The sequence below is a fragment of the Silurus aristotelis genome (genome assembly GCF_946808225.1).
Source record: "Silurus aristotelis genome assembly, chromosome: 26".
In the NCBI taxonomy this organism is placed as follows: Eukaryota; Metazoa; Chordata; class Actinopteri; order Siluriformes; family Siluridae; genus Silurus; species Silurus aristotelis.
In genome coordinates this window covers 12509694-12530814 of record NC_139599.1, presented here as the reverse complement: position 1 = coordinate 12530814, position 21121 = coordinate 12509694, and the positions used below count along the sequence as shown (strand labels likewise).

Sequence of the window (21121 nt, the reverse complement as noted above, 5' to 3'; positions counted from 1 at the left end):
CATTGGTCTAATGTTATGTTGCTCAGTTTTTTGGCTTGAAGTTTGTGAAACCCGGGAAAAACCCAGGAAAAATCCATAAATCAGCTGCTTCGTTGTTTAAGCCGTGGGGTTCAAAACGTGGGAAAAAAGTAGCGGCTTATAGTCCGAAAAATAAGGTACATATTGTAGTTACAGTATCATGTGATTATAGAATATCGTCTGCTTACCATTTCTGTTATGATCATGACAGACAGATATATATATATATATATATATATATATATATATATATATATATATATATATATATAATAATAAACTGGGATACAAAATATCATGGTTGTCTGTCATGATCATAACAGAAATTGTAAGCAGACGATATTATACATAATATATATATATATATGTATATGTATGTGTGTGTGTTTGCTCTTACCTTTGGAGCTGTTTGCCTGACTGTATCTGAATCAGACCAGCGGTGTTTGAGCTGTGACGAGCTGGGTACACACTCGCAGAAGGCCTATAAAACCGAACAAATAAAACCGTGTACAAATTTATAGCAAATTATAGATAATTTTGAAGTTACAAATATGATTCTCTAAAAAAATCTAAATGTTGAGAAGCACGTTTTCGATCAACAGTGAAAGAAGTGTGTATGTGGTACGCCTAGACTTTTGCCCTGTGACCTTTCCCGTAGCTTCAAACGCCTCTCTTTAAGCGATGTGCATGCCCTTTATCCTACACACACCCCCACACAGGCGGTCAGCTTACACTGCTTCCCTAAGCACATCCGATCAGATTTGCCTTTTCGTGTTCCAGCCAATAAAGACTGAAACTATTCCATTAGCATTAAAGCTTAATGGCACGAGAATCGGATCAAAGAAACATTAAGCCGCATGTCTGAGGAAGTGTGCGAATGTGTTTGTGTCTTCGAGGAAGAGGCACAGTGTGAAGAGAAAGAGAGAGCGAGAGAGAGAGAGACAGAGAGAAAGACAGACACTGGGTATTTCATGGTAGAGAATTTGTCCTTGTGTGTTGCTTGTGTGTAGAAAGCCCTGTGTGTAGAAAAAGATGACATAGAGAAACACCACCATGTGTGTCTTTGCTAAATGTGCATGTGTGTGTGTGTGTGTGTGTGTGTGTGTGTGTGTGTGTGTGTGTGTGTGTGTGTGTGTGTGTGTGTAAGCTGGTTAATCAGAGAAAAGAGGCTTTTGACACATACCCTCCCCTGAGAGGTGCAAAATAGAAAGATCCAGGATAAACAGCATTTTATCCCAAACGCCCACACCGTGGACACGGCCCTGTGCACTTGCAATGATCCAATTTTACGCACATGAACTCATGCATGACATAACTGGTTCTGTAACGGGTTTTTAGTTCATGACAGGTTAATATCACCCATAGTTTGCACAGCAAGTAGTATTCCTTACTTCCATGTCTTTGCCAATAGGATATTTTTAAAGCAACTTATTCATGCTGCTCTATATGACCTAGCTACAAACACTGACCACTTCATTCACATCAGAATGAGGACAATCTATCAAGATTTAAGACTTTGACCATAGCATGGTTGCTGGTACCAGATGGGCTGGCTTAAGTGTTTTAGAAACTGCTGATCTCCTGGGATTTTCACCCACAACAGTGTCATGAGTTTTTGCTAAATGAAATTAAACAAAAATAAAACATCCTGCGAGTGACAGTTTATTGCTTGTTTGGTAAGAGAACTTCCCGACTGGATCAAGCTGACAAGAATACTGTGGTAACTTAAACCACTCAACCAGTCGTTGCAACTGCAGAAATGTATCTCAAAATTGGATAATACATCAAAATCTAGGGTAGACCAGGGTGCGCATTTTGGACTGGAGCATGGAAGATTTTTATTTCTTTGAGCAGATTGTCAATACACAAATGAACATTTGTAATTTGGTGAATAGAGGTAAGACCAATCAGACAGAACTGCTGCTCATCCCAGGTTATTCATCTACAGGTCAAGAATCAGAATAACTCTTCATGACTCTCTGTTCTCCCCTTTAGCCACTGCTCGTAACCTTGGGGTAACGATGGACTTCTCCTTACATGTTGACCATTGATCTTGATTGACCATGTTGATCTGACCATTTCTGTCCACACAGGCTGCCCAGGTGCTTGTTCAGTCTCTTGTCATTTTGAGACTGGACTACTGCTACTCTCTGCTGGCAGGTCTTCCTCTAAACGCTATTCGTCCACTGCAAATGATCTAAAACGCAGCTGCACAAATTGTGTTCAATTTGCCCAAGTTCTCCCACACCACCCCACTGCTGCGCTCCTTTCACTGGCTTCCAGTAGCTGCACGTATCAGATTCATGCAAGAATAATATACACACAAAATCACTGTACATAGAATATGGACTCAGCCCTAAATAAATAACAATCCAGCTGGTCAAAAATATACTTGAGATTGATAGACTATAGAAGCAGAAGACCTAATCAGGTCACACTCTTAATAACCAAAAATCCAGAATCAGATCACAGTGCAATCCCTACCCCACCCCATTGTGATGTTTGTTGTATGCATTATTGGCAGATTAGATAAATGCATAAATAATTGTTCTATATAAAGTGGTTTTTGAGTGTATGTGTGAGGATTTATTTTGGAAGCAAACTTGCAATGTTTACACTGATGGCTGGTCTCGATATTAAATGGGAGCACAAAAAACCCCCCACAAAAAACCCCACTATCAATAACTCACATATGATTATAAAACCATAATGGTTGAGGCTTTTAGTATGGGGTATTATTATACGCAAAAATCTATTAAACTGGCACACAGGAAGATGAACACTTATTCACACACAAAGAGATAAAATAAATAGGCAACCACATAATTTGTGGTTGTTATCTTTCATGCTGGGTCTCTTCTGAACTGCAAGCATGACAAACAAACAAAAATCCTTAAAAAAACTGAGATTTTGGCTTTTGATATATCTATAACTAACCCTAGTCTAAACACTCTCCTTGTATGTCCTGCAATTTAATTCACATTTAAAAGTAATAAATGGTGTTGTTGTTCTTTGAAACATTGAAAATGTCTGCAAAATTGCATGCATAAGACTTAAGCAGCTTCAGCTTCACAATCATTAACTAGCTCTGACAATACAAAGCACTATCCCTTAATCCCAGTAGTGGAAACCCAACAATCTACACATTTATGTAAGAATTACTGGGATAAACCTCAATGGTTAAGGACAAATAAGATCATAAGTGATGTGACACACCACACAATATTAGTGTCAAAAACAATTTACACTAGTGTAGCGCAGCAATAAGGAATCTCTTTTTGTTCTTCGATCGGTGCAATTACAGGGCCTTGATGTAAGCGCATATATAATGTATCTTTATTATTACACGAAACAATAACCTTGAAAATAAAGGTGACACTTTGTGCCTTGGGCTCACATTTATTTGTTATTTTTTTGAGACAGACTTTACAATTATGCAATAATATTAAAGCTGCACTGCACACTGCAGATCACATTTAGCTGTGGAAATAAGTTATAAGTGAAATATAATTTCCATAAATGGGAGAAAAAAATTGCAGATCATTTAAATATAAATGAGCAGTATGTGTGCATAGTCACAGTATTTTGAGTTGCAAAATAGAGTGCTATTATACTTCAATTTATGTCTGAAATATTTAATATATGCATAAGGATAGTTTGCTTTTACAAATATACAGTTTTTAGTTTGGTCAAATTGGCACATTATTATTTACTAATCATATCCTTTCCACAGGACCAACAATTCATCCTGCCTGTTGGTATTTTGATGTTATTAGTAAAAATTAAAAGCCACAATATATTCAGAATTAAAAAAAGGATAATAACCAATAAACGTATCTAGGTTACGTATATAACCTTAGTTCCATGATGCAACAAGACGCTGCGTCGCAACGCTTCGGGAACGCTTCCGCATTGTTGCCGCTCTAAATCACTTGTGTAATCCAGCCAAACGCCAAGACGTGACTTCACCAGCAGGGTGGCGTCATGACCAAGAAGCTACAAAATGCTCATGCAGTAGAGCTGAGCATGCTCCTCTTCCAAGCAAACAACACACAGGCGGAAGTTTTGTTTGCTTTTAAAGCTCATGCCTGCACCGATTTACACACAAACCGCTTACCTGAACAAACAGAAGCTAGCATCGGCTCCACTGAATGCTCATTTTGTAGTTTCCTGGTCGTGACGTCACCCCGCTGGTGACGTCACGTCTTGCAGTTGGCTGGATTACACACGTGAATCAATGCGTGAACAACGCGGAAGCGTTCCCAAAGCCTTGCGACGCAGCTCGAGTTCCTAAAAGGGAACTTATTTTTCTCTAGGCTGCTCCTGTTAGGGGTCACCAAAGTGGATTATTCGTCTTTATACCACTCTGTCCTCTACATCTGCCCTTTCCAAACCAACAACCTGCATGTCGTCCCTCACCACATTTATAAACCTTCTTCATGGCCTTCCTCTTGTCCTTCTGCCTGGTGGCTCCATTCTCTGCATTCCCTGCATCCCATGTTGCTCCTTTGCACATTACCAAACCATCTCAATATCGCCTTTCTTACCTTGTCTCCAAAACATCCTTCCTGTGCGACCCCTAGTAAACCTCCCAACCTTCAGCTCTGCCGCATGTCTTTTTGTCAGTGCCACTGTCTCTAAACCATACAATATAGTGGGTCTCACCACCAGGATTATAAACATTTAGCCAATAAACAGACAGTCAAATTATAAATTAAACTCTATATGAATAAATGTAACTAATTTACACTATTGTTAAATAATACACATAACTTTCAGCAGGTAACAACTCAGCACTAGGAGAAAAAAAACCTCTGATTTACAATTAGCATTAGTGTCCTTGCATTCAGCTGCCTACAATAATCCTCACAGAGGAAGCACATTAAAATACAAGAGGCTTCTTTTCGAGAACATTAGGCACATATTATGATTATTGCATTGTAATTCAGACCAAAAGAAAATTTTTTTTTGTAGAAATTGGTCAAAGAAACAAAAAATACCAGAGGATCATGTAACATTGTCAAAGTATTTTTGTATCTAAACAATTATTTTAAAACATCTTACAAAGAAGAATCTCAAGTTTTTATCCTGACTATGCAAAATTGACCATTATAACTGGGTGGGAGGGGTGAAATACTCTCTCCTCTGCCAATCACAGCTAGTATGATTTACAAGGACACTTGTGCAAAAGAGTAAAATAGCATGTTAAACTACTCTGTGATCATAGCTGGCTAGCTTTAGTTATGTTTTTAAGAAAACAAGACATTAGGCTTGATTTGGCTCTCCTAGTTAGAAGCTGTATGATAGACATAATATGGTTGATTGAAATTGGCAACTGAAAAAAGGCACGTGTTATGTGCCATGAGGTTAAATAGAAGCTCTGCCATATTTTATACCCAGAGATTGAAAGCTCAATTAGAAAGTATTCAGAAGTATCCAGTTTATTAAATTCACATCAACCAACACTCCATACCCAAAAATGACAAAGCAAAAAAAATTATTTTTTGTGACTCCCACTGCTATGACACTCAGATGCAATCAATTTTTCTGAATCATCTTCAATATGTTTCTACACTTTCATTGAAGCAAATTCAATTGATGAGCTGTGATTTGAAAAGGCACACATCTATCTGCATGTCTAGCACCTGAACATGTGGATAAAAAAAAAAGCAAGACATTAGGTCTAAGGATTTGCTGCAGAGCTCAGAGACAGGATTGTGTCGAAGCACAGATTTGGAGAAGGCTACAAAAAAAACATTATTCTGTACTGAAGGTTCCTTAAAGCACAATGGCCTCCATAATTCCTGAACAGATTAAGTTTGGAACAACTTGGACTCTGCCTGTCCAAACTGAGCAATAAGGGTAAAATTAAAAGCATTAGTGGTAAGCAAAAACCACATGATGAGTCTGATTGAGTTCTATAGATCATAAGTGAAAAGAGGAGAAATTTGCAGAAGGTCATTGTAACACTCCACTGATCTGGCCTAATAGGAGAGTGGCCAGAAGGAAACCTCTCACCAGTATAATGCACTGTAAATGAAACTGAACACTTGCTTGGTCATACTTGTGCTTACAAGCAAAGTTTTTAGCTTACACATGTCCTGTATACTTGTAGTGCAGCCATACAATATATGTATGCCCTATTACCTGTTTAAAATAAACAGCCTAATAAAATTATTCTGTGTGGACTTATAATTAATCCTTACAAGCCTAAATGAAATGGACCATATAGTTACATACTTTGGTACCATTATTCATAGGATGTTCTTAGCTTTCACTGCTATGCAGATGGTATGAGAGATATCAAATTAATAAAGATGAGAAGATTAGACAGTGGATGCTGGGTAAATTTCCTCTTTTTCATTTTGATGAGACATAAGCGCTTCTACTAGCACTGCAGGCAACTATATGCAAGCTTTCTGATAATATAGTTTTGAAGGCCTTTCTGTTCCATCAGCAGCCAAAGGCCTTGGTGTGATTATTAATGTTAGTCTCTCATCGAAAGAATACATTACTGTAAGTAACATCACTAGGGCAGCCTTTTTTCATACTTATAAACACTACTAGGCCAAGAAATACATAAAGTTTCCTGTGCAAAAAAAAAGGCTAAATTCAAAATGGCAAAATATTAAGCTTTTACTGGTTAAAACAAGACTAATGACAGGAAATTTCCTAGAATAAAACAAATAGATAAAGTAAGTACAGTAAGTATAGCTGTGACAGCAGGGGCGTTGCCGAGCGTCGGTTTGAGTGAACAGCAGTGAGCTGAGCACACAGCCCTAAGAGGCCCCAGTGCTCGGTGTGATGGTGCTGGAGATGCTGTTCCTGATCCGGACTGACTGAGGTCTCCTAATAGAAAGCCCAGGATCTAGTTGCAGATGGAGATGTTCAGGCCCAGTAGGCTCAGCCTCCTAATCAGGTGCTAATGGATGATAGTGTCGAATGCTAAACTGAGGTCTATCAACAGCATTTGTATGTATGTGTCCTTATCGTTCATGTGGGTGAGGGCCAGATAGATGGTCGTGGCGATGGCATTGTCTATGGAACGGTTTGGACGATATGCAATCTAGCATGGCAAGGCCAAGTGCACAAAGTAAGCTTTATAAAAATATGCTTTACTATACATGGGTTAAAATGGAGGATCTCGAGTATAGCCTCTTATAGAGATTTAACCTCAACCTTACTGAACACCTTTGAGATGAACTAAAATACTGACTGCACCCCAGTCCTCCTCACCTCACCTACACCAGTACCTGACTTTACTAATGCTAATGTGGCTAAATGAGCACAAATCTTTTCACACTTTATAATTGTCAGGGATCCACCTGCCACGCCCCCCCTCGGCGGCGGTCATGCTTTCGCTATCTCTGCCGCTCACGACTTTGATCACAAACACCTGGCACTCGTTAACTATGCAACTATATAAACTCCTGTTCCAGAATCACAGGCTGTCCGTTCTTGAACGTCATGCTCCTGATCTCGGTGATCCTTGACTGCCAGCATTCCCCGCTGGTCTATGCTTGGATTATCTCCGCTCTACTCCCTCCAGGGATCATCCGTCCGTGACAGATCATACCCGCATTACGGACCTAACCCGCACGACGATTCGTGACTCTCTCTAGAATCATGTTAGAGCTACTCCCACTTCCGCCTCGTGGTCTGTACCGTCACAATAATGTAGTGGAACATCTTTCCAGAAAAATGAAGGTCATTATAATAGACATGGAAGTTACACAACAAATAAGGACTAAATGTTGAATCTCATGCTTATTATAATGTTTAAAAAGCACATACTTCAGGGTTACAATTATATTCATTTTTGAGCAATAATTTTATAGATTTTTATATGCCATTTTAGACAATTGTTCTAATTTTATTTAAAAGTTTTCTGTAAGTTTGAAATGATGACAGACATGTTCAATGAAAGCGAATATTTTGCTCATCCACACAAATAAATTCACCCAGCTCAGTTCTCCAGAGGTTAGCTACTATTAATCTCAACTGTTCTCATGATGGTAAAAAGGGTGACTTGACAGAAATATTGATGGGGCAATTTTCCCTATAATGAGATCCTGGCAAAAAAAACTAAAAACTTACAAATTAGTTGGCGTAGTTAATGATCACATTACCGCTCGACTTTATTTATTCCCCTTATTATTGCATTCTGACAGCTTGTCATTAAACACGCCTTCTCTACAATATTCAGTTTTCTGAGAAATGTTCATCTGTTGCCTATTTACAGTACGCAACAGAATAGAATAGAATAGAATTAATCTATTTTTATTTTTATAATTAATCCATCTGATCTAGTTGGCCTCTTTAGGAGCATGTAGGCAAAAGTAAACAACCCTTTCACTTTATAATTTGCTTAGTGCAAACAAAACCATATATTGTTATTTTTTTTAGTCCCTGTTTTTCTCCACATGCTTAAAAGTCTGAGCACAAGGTCCATTTTGACTATCCAATAGCTATACTGTAATTATAGCAAGAAATACAACTCTAACTAAGTAATACATTCTGTAACTAAGGGTTTATTTATAAATTTTTTAGGAACAGGTCACTAATGATAAATAAAGTACTAGTTGTGCTTCTGTTTTCATTTTTCTGTCAATCTGGGTTCTGTCAAGCTCCACTCTTCTGGGGAGATATATATATATATATATATATATATATAGATAGATAGATAGATAGATAGATAGATAGATAGATAGATAGATAGATAGATAGATAGATAGATAGATAGATAGATAGATAGATAGATAGATAGATAGATAGATAGATAGATAGATAGATAGATAAAATTATTATTTTACTTTGCAATCATTTGTACATAATTCAGTACATTCTACAACCCTCATAAAATAACAGTGCTCCTGTAAACTGGAGAAAAAAGAGCCGAAGGAATCTAAGACCAGTCCTCAATACAGAATCTCTTTAGATTTATCAGGCTTCTGGATTCTGCAGTCATAAGCATTCATTCCGTGGTCATATATCCATTTTTTTTCCAGTGTGGGCTATTTTTTTATTATTTTTATATATTTTTTGCAGATAATAAACCACATTTTCTCTGCCTGTCCTCTGCAAGAAAAATAGCACCCTGAGTCCTGAACAACACTTGAGATGACTTTGCTTAAGGGCCTCACAGCATGTCCCTGACACTCCTGGGATTTGAAACCACAAGCACAGAAACTGTAATTAAAGTTTTTATATTCAGGGAACGTAATATGAAGATGTTTGAGAAGCCATACAAGGCCATATATTGTTATTATTAATATTTTTTCCTTATTTTTTGTAATCATAGCTTAATTGTCATATGCACTAGACATAACATGTTTAAACTACAGCTTAGAGCACTACTGCAGCATCATGGGATTATGGATGAACAACTTGAGCGACTCACTCAAGCTGAAAAGTTCTGTCTTTTGTTGGTAATTAACTTTTATATTAGTCTTAAACAATCAACCATTCTTATACGCATATAAATAATGTTGACTGGAATCAAATGTCAATTTTAGTTTTTAAGGGAAATCTAATGATAAGAAAGCACATTTAAATAGGGCACCCAATTTGTATGCTTGTACTGTCAATTTTATCTGGTTGAGATTGTGATAATGTTCAGTTTAAAAAATATATTTATTTATTTGTAGATATTTATTCAATGTTAAATAAAAGGGCTTTTAATTGTCACATACACACAACAGAACATTGCAATTCTTAGTTCACATATACCAGCTTAAATACATGATCTGAACTTATAGACTTAAACATATGTTGAGCATACACTTCCTGGTTTCATTTGTAAAATCATAGTAGTAGGTTTTTGCAGTGGCGGGCCATCCATTGGTACCTGGGCCTTCAGTGGGGACTTACCCGACTTAATCCACCTCTTAATACCACCACTATAATGTCGCAATTATAGAAACCATCAATACAATATGAAAACGCATTATAACAATGCGTAGCGTTAAAGAGAGAGAGGCATTTTGCATATGGAGGGTGAATACTATTTTACTAACGCAAGAAACCCAGTTAAGACAACTCCAAACCTCTACACTACAACCGCAACTGTGCACCTACATCATCTGGAGCAGTTCATAATCAATATTTGTCTAATAACATGACAAAAACTTTAAAATTTAAATAAAATACAACCTACTCACCAGAGATGAATAGTCATAATTTGCACCACTCCTCAAAGGCTGTAAGCCAGTGGTACCACTCGTATTCACTGGTCTGGAAGCAGCGAAAATACCCTTTTCCATGCTGAGACAACCTAGCTAGCTTCGGGGTTGGCCGACCTCCTCACAATGTCTAGCTTTTCTTGAAAATGGATTTTTAAATTTGTCCTAAATTTCTCTTCCTCTGTAGGCATAAAAAGTCTGTATCAAACTGTATCAAACTGTGCAGCGTGCTAAAGATGTGTTTTGCCAGTTGAATTTGGCTGTTTCCCTCTGACCAACCAATCAGAGGATGGAAAAATGCTGATGCTATTCTGGGACAGCTAGCTGGCCATGTGAGGTGAATATAAAATGTAATGGGTTAAAGAAACAGAGCTATTTCTTAAGGAGACTATGGTAAAAAAAAAGGCCAGCAGTAGAGACTTTGCAGGACCTGACCAGATTACATTGACATGGCAGCAGATAGAAGCTGAAATCTGATTGGACAAAAACATCCAAAAGAGGAAGACCAAAGAGGAGGTTAATGGATGTGGGAAGAAAAGACATAAAGGTAGTTGGTTTAAAAAAGGCTGATGTAGAGGAAAGGGGATATGGAGAAGGATGATCTGCTGTGGCAACCCCTAATGGGAGGAGCTGAAAGAAGAAAAAGAAGAAAAATGCTAGTTATAAGTTTAAAAATCCCTGCATGCATTATTAATGCATTTATGGCATTTTGCCAGACACTCTTATCCAGAGCAACTTACAACTGAGCACTTGCTGGTTAAGGGCCTTGCTTAGGGCCCAGCAATGGCAGCTTGGTAACCTATGACCTGTGTTAAATTCTTTAACCACTGAGCTACCACTAAGCATAGTACATACAAAACCAGTTTTTCACTATTCACAAGACGCCATTCAGTACCATTCACAAGATGCGAGATTAGCTTGTGATAAATTTTTGTTGTGACAAAAAAACTTTACCTCTCATTAAGATGGGGTGCTCTCTGCAAATATTTTGTGTACTACAGAGTAGACATGTTTTATCTGCTTTTGAGCATGTGTGTTTTCCTAACTCATGTGAAGTCGTATCAAAACAGAAACACCGTCCACCTGTGAGCTATTGCTGATTTCTTTACTGTTGCTTTATTCCAGAAAAAGTTGGACTGTGCATTTATGATAAATGTGTTTATTAGGACCCAGCGATTACGGCTATTAATTAAAATGAACTGTGACACATTTTTTGTATTGTTCGAGTACACACTCTGCAGGAAATACTTGTGTGATTTATCCATGCAATTTACAGCCAAGTAAACATCCCATGGTGTGATGTTTTATAGAGAACAAGCATTGGGATGGTTTTCGTTTAGACAGCAAATCTTGCAGTCTGATGACAGTGATAATTAACCACCTATTTATTATAACATAATGTAAATCACTCATGCATGTAAAACTCACAGTATAAGGACTAACCAGCAATAACCTATTTTAAAGTCCATAATAAAATGAAAAACTGCCATGTATTTGTGTATGTAATTGCATTTCAAGGAGAATGGCAGTAACATTTCTTACACTAGTTGAGCATGAAAACCAAATAATGTGCATAGTATACTCAAGACAATTCCTAAATCTTATTAAATAGGTCATTTTAAATTTAACTTTAGACAAATGCTACACTTTGGAGTCTTTTGTGATCTTTAGTATATTGTGCACACAATCAGACAGTATTTTTAGTATATGTATGTATCTTTATGTACACCAACAACATATGTATTAACATTTGTTAGCTCATTTTAAAAGAGTATTTTATTTATTTTATCCTGAAGTCCTCAGTTCTTGCACTTCTGCTTTCCTTTTCACAAAGCCACCTTAAAACTTGCCAAACCTGATGTCTCTTCAGACCCCTTTGACTGATGTGACATTTTGAATCATTTATCACTTGAATAAGGAATTATTTAACTGTTTAATATTTTTAATCTGTAACCTTTTTTTAGGTTCTCTGCTTTTCCAGACTCCATCTTCTGTGCACAAAGAAATTGCTCTATGTTAGTTAAATGGGCTTTAGATTTAATGTAAATTATTTAATATGTTTTGTCTGTGTTATGGCTCTTTGGGTCAGAGAGCAGCAATGACTTACTCTTCTCACTCTGTGGACACACACAATAGATGAAGGATTAAAACATGGGAGACTTGCTGGTTTCAGTTTTGAGAGAGGAAGCAGAATGCATGAGCTATTTGTAATTTAAAAGCAAAAATTAAAAATACATACATTTAAATAATAAATTCAACATCAGAATAATCCAAATTACAGAAGTCACTCATGACTATGGCAGGATATATAATCAAATCTGCAATTTTTTGGATATTGCAAAGCTAGTGGCACAGTATTTTAGCTGCCCACCACAACACATCAAAAACACACCAAATCAAATCACTGGTATAGAAACTGCTAAACTTTTTGTATGTTCTTGAGACACAAAAGTCATTCAGTCGGTAAATACTGTAAGTAAGCAAGTTCACCAGAAGACAATTTACTGCTCAACTGTTTCATTGCCATGGTGAAAGGTCTTGATAGTGGATATGAGTGCACAATGCACATTTGCAATCTGCTGCTGTTAAATCTTAATATGAAGTCCAAAGAGAAAACAAATGCATCAAAGAAATATATGAACTAGTGATTCGTGAACACCAAAATATTTTAATGACCACAGAAAACAGATGTGGGGGATCACAATACTCTTTATCCCTAAAAGGAAAAACACCTTCACCACATTTGTCACAAAGCACTTTGTTGAGAGGGGTAAGTGTGCATGCTAATTCCACTCCACTGCTTTTCTTTTTTTTCCCACCCAAGGAATCCAGAGCTAGGGCCAGCTCCAGTTGTGTGATACCTCATGAGGATTTCAGACATTCAAAAATAAGATGCCAACTCTACGAGAATACCGAGGCCTCTAGAGATGTACCAGCGCCATTTAGATCCCACTTTATGAAGATTTTAGACATTGGAATTTGAGGATAAACCACCTCTTAATCATTACTTAAAATAACATTCTACATATGATGTTTCTTTATCATTGAACATTAAAAGGCTATGGCAAGGAGGAGTTAGTGTTTAATCTATAATGAGTTTAGATGTTAAGCTAATTTATGAGTTGGTCTGGAGCTCCTGGTTACACAACTCCAACTGACTGTATAAAGTACATTACTCATAATTACACACTCCACACTCTTAGTGTCACCCAAATTCCTGACATTCTAAGGGACTTTTTCCTTGTCACCCCAGGCACTATAAAATTAAAATAGAATTGAACTGTATGTGACAAAGTCAACAATCAAGAGAATAGGTCTCCAGAGCATGTGAGAAAATGCAGAGGGTACACTACATGCAAACCACTTTCAAGCTTTAAAGGCAGAAAGACCTGTTAAGGAAATACACAAAGACCTGTACAATTCTGAACATCCTTATCCTTTATCTAATGGCATAGGTATATTTACCTGTCGCTGCCAATAAAAGTGATTTTATAGATTAACTAATGGAATGATTTTAGAAGTGTTAAGGTCATTATTTAATGCTCAGATTGCCCAAGTACTTTAAAAATCATTAACAGAATAGATGGATCATGACTTGAAGCATACTTTGGAAGCAGGGCAAATCTTAATAAAGTATTAAGATGCTTCCGAAGTATGGCATTTCAGTTGCTGTAGGCAAAGTTGAAAGTGAAACACCCAAAGAGAAGGCAGAATATAAAGATTTAATTCATGATTGTGTTTTTCCAATTAGTTGTGTGGTCTAAGAAGGGGTTGAAGGTGTATATCATGGTTTGGCACTTTGAAAAATAATGACTGACAAAAAGGTACAATAACTATAAAGACATCTAAATGATGTGGTAAAGAGACAAAACTAGTCTATAATGAAGATTAGATTAAATTAAAAAAAGAGCTCAAATATTAAATAACAGAATGACAAACAGACTAAAGGCAGACTTTTAATCAAAACACGATATGGCTATAATAAAAATTTGTAAGACTGCCTATTTTTGTGTGTGTATTTGTGTTTGTGTGTGTGTACTTATAATCCTTTGATTAGTCAGAAGCTGTAACAGTCAAAATACATTCTCCTTAATATTTTCCTCTGTTTTCTGTCTAGACTTCGCTTAAGTATGTGTGTGTCAAGAACACAGCAGGCTGTATTTAATCCCTCGCCCCTGCCTGTAATTAGTTCGGTGATTAACCTTGCCACTCCTGATCACATCAGCTTGCCTTAATGATGCTATTACCACTCACTGTTTACTCATCTACAACCGTTTATCCTGTACACAATATTGGCTCATCTCTGGTGCCCAGATACAGATTTACACAGATGATCTTATTAAAAAGAAGTAGCTCTGTGTGATTTAATTGTAAACTTGCACTGAAATTGCCAGATCCAAAGAAAGACTGTAGCTAATAACATTGCACAACATGATCATTATTATTCAACCCCCACTTCTTAGTCCAAATATTTTTTATTGATGCATTTCAAACAGAAAGACACTTAGGCGAGAGAGACAATGGAACAGTGGTTAATCTAGTCCAACAATAAAAAATTGGTCTCTCACCTTCTAAGTTATACATACAATTACAATCGTGAATGTGAGCATCATGAACAGGAGAAAGAAAGAAAAAATTAAGCAAAATAAAATAATAAAAAAAAAATAATAAAAAAAAAATAATAAAAATAAAAGATTTGCACCTAAGTACTTTAACACTCTCAACGAAATTCCTTCTCCTTTGTCCTTTCTACATCTGCCAAGAAGTCAGGGGCAAGGAGAAAAGCTCAAAAAGGCTAAACAAAGAGAACAGGATTTTATTTTGTTTCCCGTTTCTCTTTCTCTTAAATACAATAAGAATGGTTGCCAGCTGGTGTAAAAGTTTTCTGTAGTACCAAATAATGTAAATCTAATCTTTTCTATCTGAATAAATTGCGACAGGTCATGTACCCAATGAGAATAACTGGGTGGGTGAGGATTCTTCCAATTCAGTAATATAAGTCTCTTTGCTACTATAAAACAAAAGGCAAGCATGTTTGATTGTAAGGATGACAAGGAGGGATTTGTGGGCTTGAGTCCAAATAATGCTATCAGGGGACACGGTTTAATATCTAAAATGAAGTATTCAGAAATTGATTTAAATATTGATGTCCAGAAAGAAGTCAAGGCTGGGCAAAGGCAAAAAGTATGATAAAGAGTAGCCGGAGCCTGCCGACACCGGTCACAAGTTGGATCCAAACCAGGGTTAATCTTAGATAGTTTGGTCTTTGTCCAATACACTCTATGCAACAATTTAAACTGTATTAAGGAATGACGGGCGCATATAGAGGAGGTATGTACATGACCAAGGGCCTTGGACCATTCCTCATCCGTGAAATTATAATTGAGGTCCGATTCCCAGTTACTCTTTATTTTAGAAAGCGATGAAGAGCCCGATTGAACAACGAATGAAAAAATTGTTTTATAAATATTAGAGACAGTACCCTTACAAAGTTTCGTTTCTAAAACTTGATCAATCTCTTGTTTAGGAGGTGGGTGCGGGAAATAAGAGGATGTGTTCCTTACAAAATCACGAATTTGGAGATATCGGAAAAAATGAGTTTTAGGGAGGTTGAATTTTTCTGACAGGTAGGAAAATGTGACAAATGTATTCTCCTGAAAAAGATCATTAATGTTTACAATGCCCCTTTTAAACCACAGCGCAAAAGATCCGTCCGAAATAGAGGGTAGAAAGGAGGGGTTTTTGTATATAGGAGACAGACCTGATGCTGCCTGGAAACCGAAATTGTTTCCAGATTTTAAGGCTTTGTAGAACTAAAGGATTAGAGGAGTAAATGGATGTCTTCAACGATAATGAAGAGCATAATAAAGCATGCAGAGGCACATGAGTACAGGAACTGCATTCTATCCCAACCCATGCCGGAACCCATTGGCACAGGCCATAATGTGACTGGCTCCAGTAGAGAATACTATGGATATTTGCTGCCCAGTAATATATAAAAAAATAAGGGAGCGCAAACCCACCTAGTTTTTGGGCTGTTGAAGAAACGATTTTTGGATCCTTATTGGGCCTCCGTTCCAAACATAATTAGATACTGCTTGATCTAAGATCTTAAAAAAAAATTTTTGGTAGAAAAAGTGGAATACTTTGAAACAGGAAAAGAAATTTGGGAAGAATATTCATTTTTATACTATTGATTCTGCCAGAGAAAGCGGAAGAGTCATCCATTTGGCAAGATCTTGCTTGGTTTTCTCCAACAATGCAATAAAATTATGCTTAAATAGGTCACCATACATCCATGTTATTGTTACTCCCAAGTATCTGAAGTTGTCCGAGGCCAATTTAAATGGTAATGTTGATACTGGAATTGATCTTGCAGAAAAATTAATTGGGAAAAGCTCACTCTTGTGTAAGTTTAATTTATAGCCAGAGACACCACTAAACTGATTCAAAATATCTAAGACGTAGGGAAGAGACGATTCTGGATCTGAAACATACACCACTACGTCATCCGCATAAAGAGAAATCTTTTGTTTATTTCCTGTTCTAATAATACCAGTGATATTGTGGTTATTACGAAGAGAGATCGTGAGAGGTTCTATAGCTAGAGCAAACAGAAGAGGGGATAGTGGGCAACCCTGTCTGGTGCCACGGTAAAGAGTAAAATAACCTGAGCTAACACCGTTCGTTCTCACAAATCCAAATATTTCTAATTTAAAAAATAAATAGTCCCACTCAACTCAATCGAATGCCTTCTCTGCATCGAGAGAAACCAAGGCCTCCGGCATAGAAGAGTCAGATGTGTACATTATATTCATCAACCGTCTGACATTAAAAAAACCCTGCCTATTTTTAATAAAGCCGGTCTGGTCTGGGTGAATGATGTATTTTTGTGATATTTGTGATATAGATTGCATCATTTCTGTTAAGCTAATAGGTTCGTCCAATTTGGCTTTTGATTCGCTATTAATTTGGGGGATGTCAAGATTATCAAAAAAACTACTGATAGCGTTAGGATCCTTAAAAGATTCTGACTGATATAATGAGGAATAAAAAGATTTGAATTTGTTATTAATTTCTTGAGGATCTGTTAAAATACTACCTTCTTGGATTTGGGTAATCATTTTTTTTGCAGTTTTAAATCTAAGTTTTAATGCCAGTGCTTTACCTGGTTTATCGCCAAACTAGTAGAAATGATGTCGCGATTTAAGCAAAAGCTGTTCAGCTTGAGCGGTGAAAAGAAGGTTAAATTCAGATTGCAAAAAGACCCTTTTAATATATAACGAAGGAGTTGGGTGGCTCGCATAATCCTGATCTAACATGCCAATTTGCTCAGAGAGTTCGAGAAGCCTCTTATTACGGAGTTTCTTAATATGAGCAGAGTGAGAGATAATTTCTCCACGTAAATAAGCTTTAAGTGTTTCCCAAAGTAAAGATGTAGAGATTTCCTCCGTTGAATTAATTTCAAGAAATGTAGAGATCTTTTCTGAGAGAAACTGAACAAAGTGGTTATCCGACAAAAGTAATACATTCATTTTCCAAGCATACAAGGACCTATAGCAGCCAGGGAGAACCAATTCGAGAGTTACTGGAGCGTGATCGGAGATAATTATACTTTCATAAGAGGAAGACTTTACTGAAGGGATGAATTTACTGTCAATAAAAAAATAATCAATACGTGTATACGTGTGGTGAGCTGGAGAGAAAAAGGAAAAGACTCTAGAAAGGGGGTTCAGAAGACGCCACACTTCCGTTACTCCGTACAACTGTAAGAGGGAGTTAATTATTTTCGAAGATCGGGATGGGAGAGCTGATAACCCAGCCATTAGGGGGGCACAAGCCAGTGTACTCTTAGTGCCGGTCCCAAGCCCGGGTAAATGGGGAGGGTTGCGTTAGGAAGGGCATCCAGCGTAAAACATGTGCCAAATCAAATATGCGGATCACAAATGAGAATTTCATACCGGATCGGTCGAGGCCCGGGTTAACAACGACCGCCACAGGTATCGTTAGCCGACAGGGTACCGGTGGAAATTGGGCTACTGTTGGCCGAAGGAGGAGAAGGAGAGGAGGAAGGCGTCTACAGAGACGGCAGGAAAAGGAGCAGTGTAGGAGAGTAGAGGTTCGGGTTGGTACTTTAAATGTTGGTACTATGACGGGTAAAGGGAGAGAGATAGCTGATATGATGGAGAGGAGAAAGGTAGATGTGTTGTGTGTTCAGGAGACCAAGTGGAAAGGGAGTAAGGCCAGGAACATTGGAGGTGGGTTTAAACTGTTTTATCATGGTGTGGATGGGAAGAGAAATGGTGTAGGGGTGATTCTGAAGGAAGCGTACAGTAAGAGTGTAGTGGAGGTGAAGAGAGTTTCTGATAGGGTGATGATCGTGAAAGTGGAAGTTGAAGGGATGATGATAAATGTCATCAGTGCCTATGCTCCACAAGTTGGCTGTGAGATGGAGGAGAAAGAAAGATTCTGGAGTGAATTAGATGAAGTGGTAGATGGTGTACCTAGGAAAGAACGATTGGTGATTGGGGCAGACTTTAATGGGCATGTAGGTGAAGGGAACAGAGGTGATGAGGAGGTGATGGGTAGGTATGGTTTTAAGGAGAGGAATGTGGAAGGGCAGATGGTGGTAGATTTTGCTAAAAGGATGGAAATGGCAGTGGTGAACACGTATTTTAAGAAGAAGGAGGATCATAGGGTGACGTATAAGAGTGGAGGAAGGTGCACACAGGTGGATTATCTTCTGTGTAGGAGATGCAACCTGAAGGAGATTGGAGACTGTAAGGTGTTGGCGGGGGACAGTGTAGCTAGACAGCATCGGATGGTGGTCTGTAGGATGGTTTTGGAGGCGAAGAAGAAGAGGAGGAAAGTAAGGTTTGAAAGAAGAATAAGATGGTGGAAACTGAAGGAGGAAGAGTGTAGTGTGAGGTTCAGGGAAGAGGTCAGACAGGGGCTTGGTGGTGGTGAAGAGGTGCCGGATGTTTGGGCAACTACTGCAGGAGTGATGAGGGAGGCAGCTAGAAAAGTACTTGGTGTGACATCTGGAAATAGAAAGCAAGACAAGGAGACGTGGTGGTGGAATGAGGAAGTGCAGGAAAGCATTAGGGGAAAGAGATTGGCAAAACAGAAGTGGGATCGACAGAGTGATGAGAAAAGTAGGCAGGAGTACAAGGAGATGCAGCAGCAGGTTAAAAGGGATGTGGCGAAAGCCAAGGAAAAGGCATATGAGGAACTGTATAAGAGGTTGGACACTAAGGAAGGAGAAAAGGATTTATACCGATTGGCCAAGCAGAGGGACCGAGCTGGGAAGGATGTACTGCAAGTTAGAGCAATAAAGGATGGAGAGGAAAATGTGTTGACTAGTGAGGAGAGTGTGTTGAGAAGATGGAGGGAGTATTTTGAGCAGCTGATGAATGAGGAAAATCAGAGAGAGAGAAGGTTGGAGGATGTGGAGTTGGTGAAGCAGGATGTAGATAGGATTAGTAAGGAGGAAGTGAGAGCAGCGATTAAGAGGATGAAGAATGGAAAGTCGGTTGGACCAGATGACATACCGGTAGAAGCGTGGAGATGTTTAGGAGAGATGGCAGTGGAGTTTTTAACCAGATTGTTTAACAGGATTCTGGAAGGGGAGAGGATGCCTGAGGAATGGAGAAGGAGTGTGCTGGTACCGATCTTTAAGCATAAGGGAGATGTGCAGACCTGCAGTAACTACAGGGGAATTAAGTTGATCAGTCACACCATGAAGTTATGGGAAAGAGTAGTGGAAGCCAGGCTGAGAGAAGAGGTGACCATCTGTGAGCAACAGTATGGTTTCATGCCGAGGAAGAGCACCACAGATGCCTTATTTGCTTTGAGGATGTTGATGGAGAAGTATAGAGAAGGACAGAAGGAGCTGCATTGTGTATTTGTGGATTTAGAGAAAGCGTACGACAGGGTGCCGAGAGAGGAGTTGTGGTATTGTATGAGTAAGTCAGGTGTGTCAGAGAAGTATGTGAGGGTGGTGCAGGACATGTATGAGGACAGTGTGACGGCAGTAAAGTGTGCAGTAGGTACGACAGACTGGTTCAGGGTGAAGGTTGGACTGCATCAAGGATCGGCCCTGAGCCCTTTCCTGTTTGCAGTGGTGATGGACAGGTTGACGGACGAGGTCAGACAGGAGTCTCCCTGGACTATGATGTTTGCAGATGATATTGTGATTTGTGGTGAGAGTAGAGAGCAGGTTGAGAAGAGCCTGGAGAGGTGGAGATATGCGCTGGAGAGAAGGGGAATGAAAGTCAGTAGGAGTAAGACAGAGTACATGTGTGTGAATGAGAGGGAGGGCAGTGGAGTGATGCGGTTGCAGGGAGAAGAGGTGGAGAAGGTGGAGGAGTTCAGGTACCTGGGTTCAACAGTGCAAAGTAATGGAGAGTGTGTTAGGGAAGTAAAGAAAAGAGTGCAGGCAGGGTGGAGTGGGTGGAGAAGAGTGACAGGAGTGATTTGTGATAGAAGAGTATCTGCAAGAATGAAAGGGAAAGTTTATAGGACTGTGGTGAGACCTGCGATGTTGTATGGATTAGAGACAGTGGCATTGAGTAAAAGACAGGAGGTGGAGCTGGAGGTAGCAGAGCTGAAGATGTTGAGGTTTTCGTTGGGAGTGACGAAGATGGACAAGATTAGAAATGAGTTTATTAGAGGGACAGCACATGTAGGATGTTTTGGTGACAAGGTGAGGGAGGCGAGATTGAGATGGTTTGGACATGTGCAGAGAAGGGACATGAATTATATTGGTAGAAAAATGCTGAAGATGGAGCCACCAGGTAGGAGGAAAAGAGGAAGGCCAAGGAGGAGGTTCATGGATGTGGTGAGGGAAGACATGCAGGTAGTTGGTGTAAAAGAGGCAGATATAGAGGACAGGGTGGTATGGAGACAGATGATCCGCTGTG

At 38.6% G+C, this 21121-nt stretch overlaps 1 protein-coding gene across 2 annotated transcripts in view; it reads right to left on the bottom strand.

Moving 5' to 3' along the window:
• Positions 1 to 21121, bottom strand: part of fibcd1b (fibrinogen C domain containing 1b) — a 164755-nt gene that overhangs the window by 103664 nt on the left and 39970 nt on the right. The window contains exon 2 of one of the 2 annotated variants that reach the window (XM_083531929.1): positions 416 to 499. The exons of the other annotated variant lie outside the window; for it this stretch is intronic. Within the exon in view, the coding sequence (XP_083388055.1) occupies positions 416 to 499 (84 nt within the window). The remainder of the gene's footprint in view (positions 1 to 415; positions 500 to 21121) is intronic. 2 annotated transcript variants of the gene reach the window in all.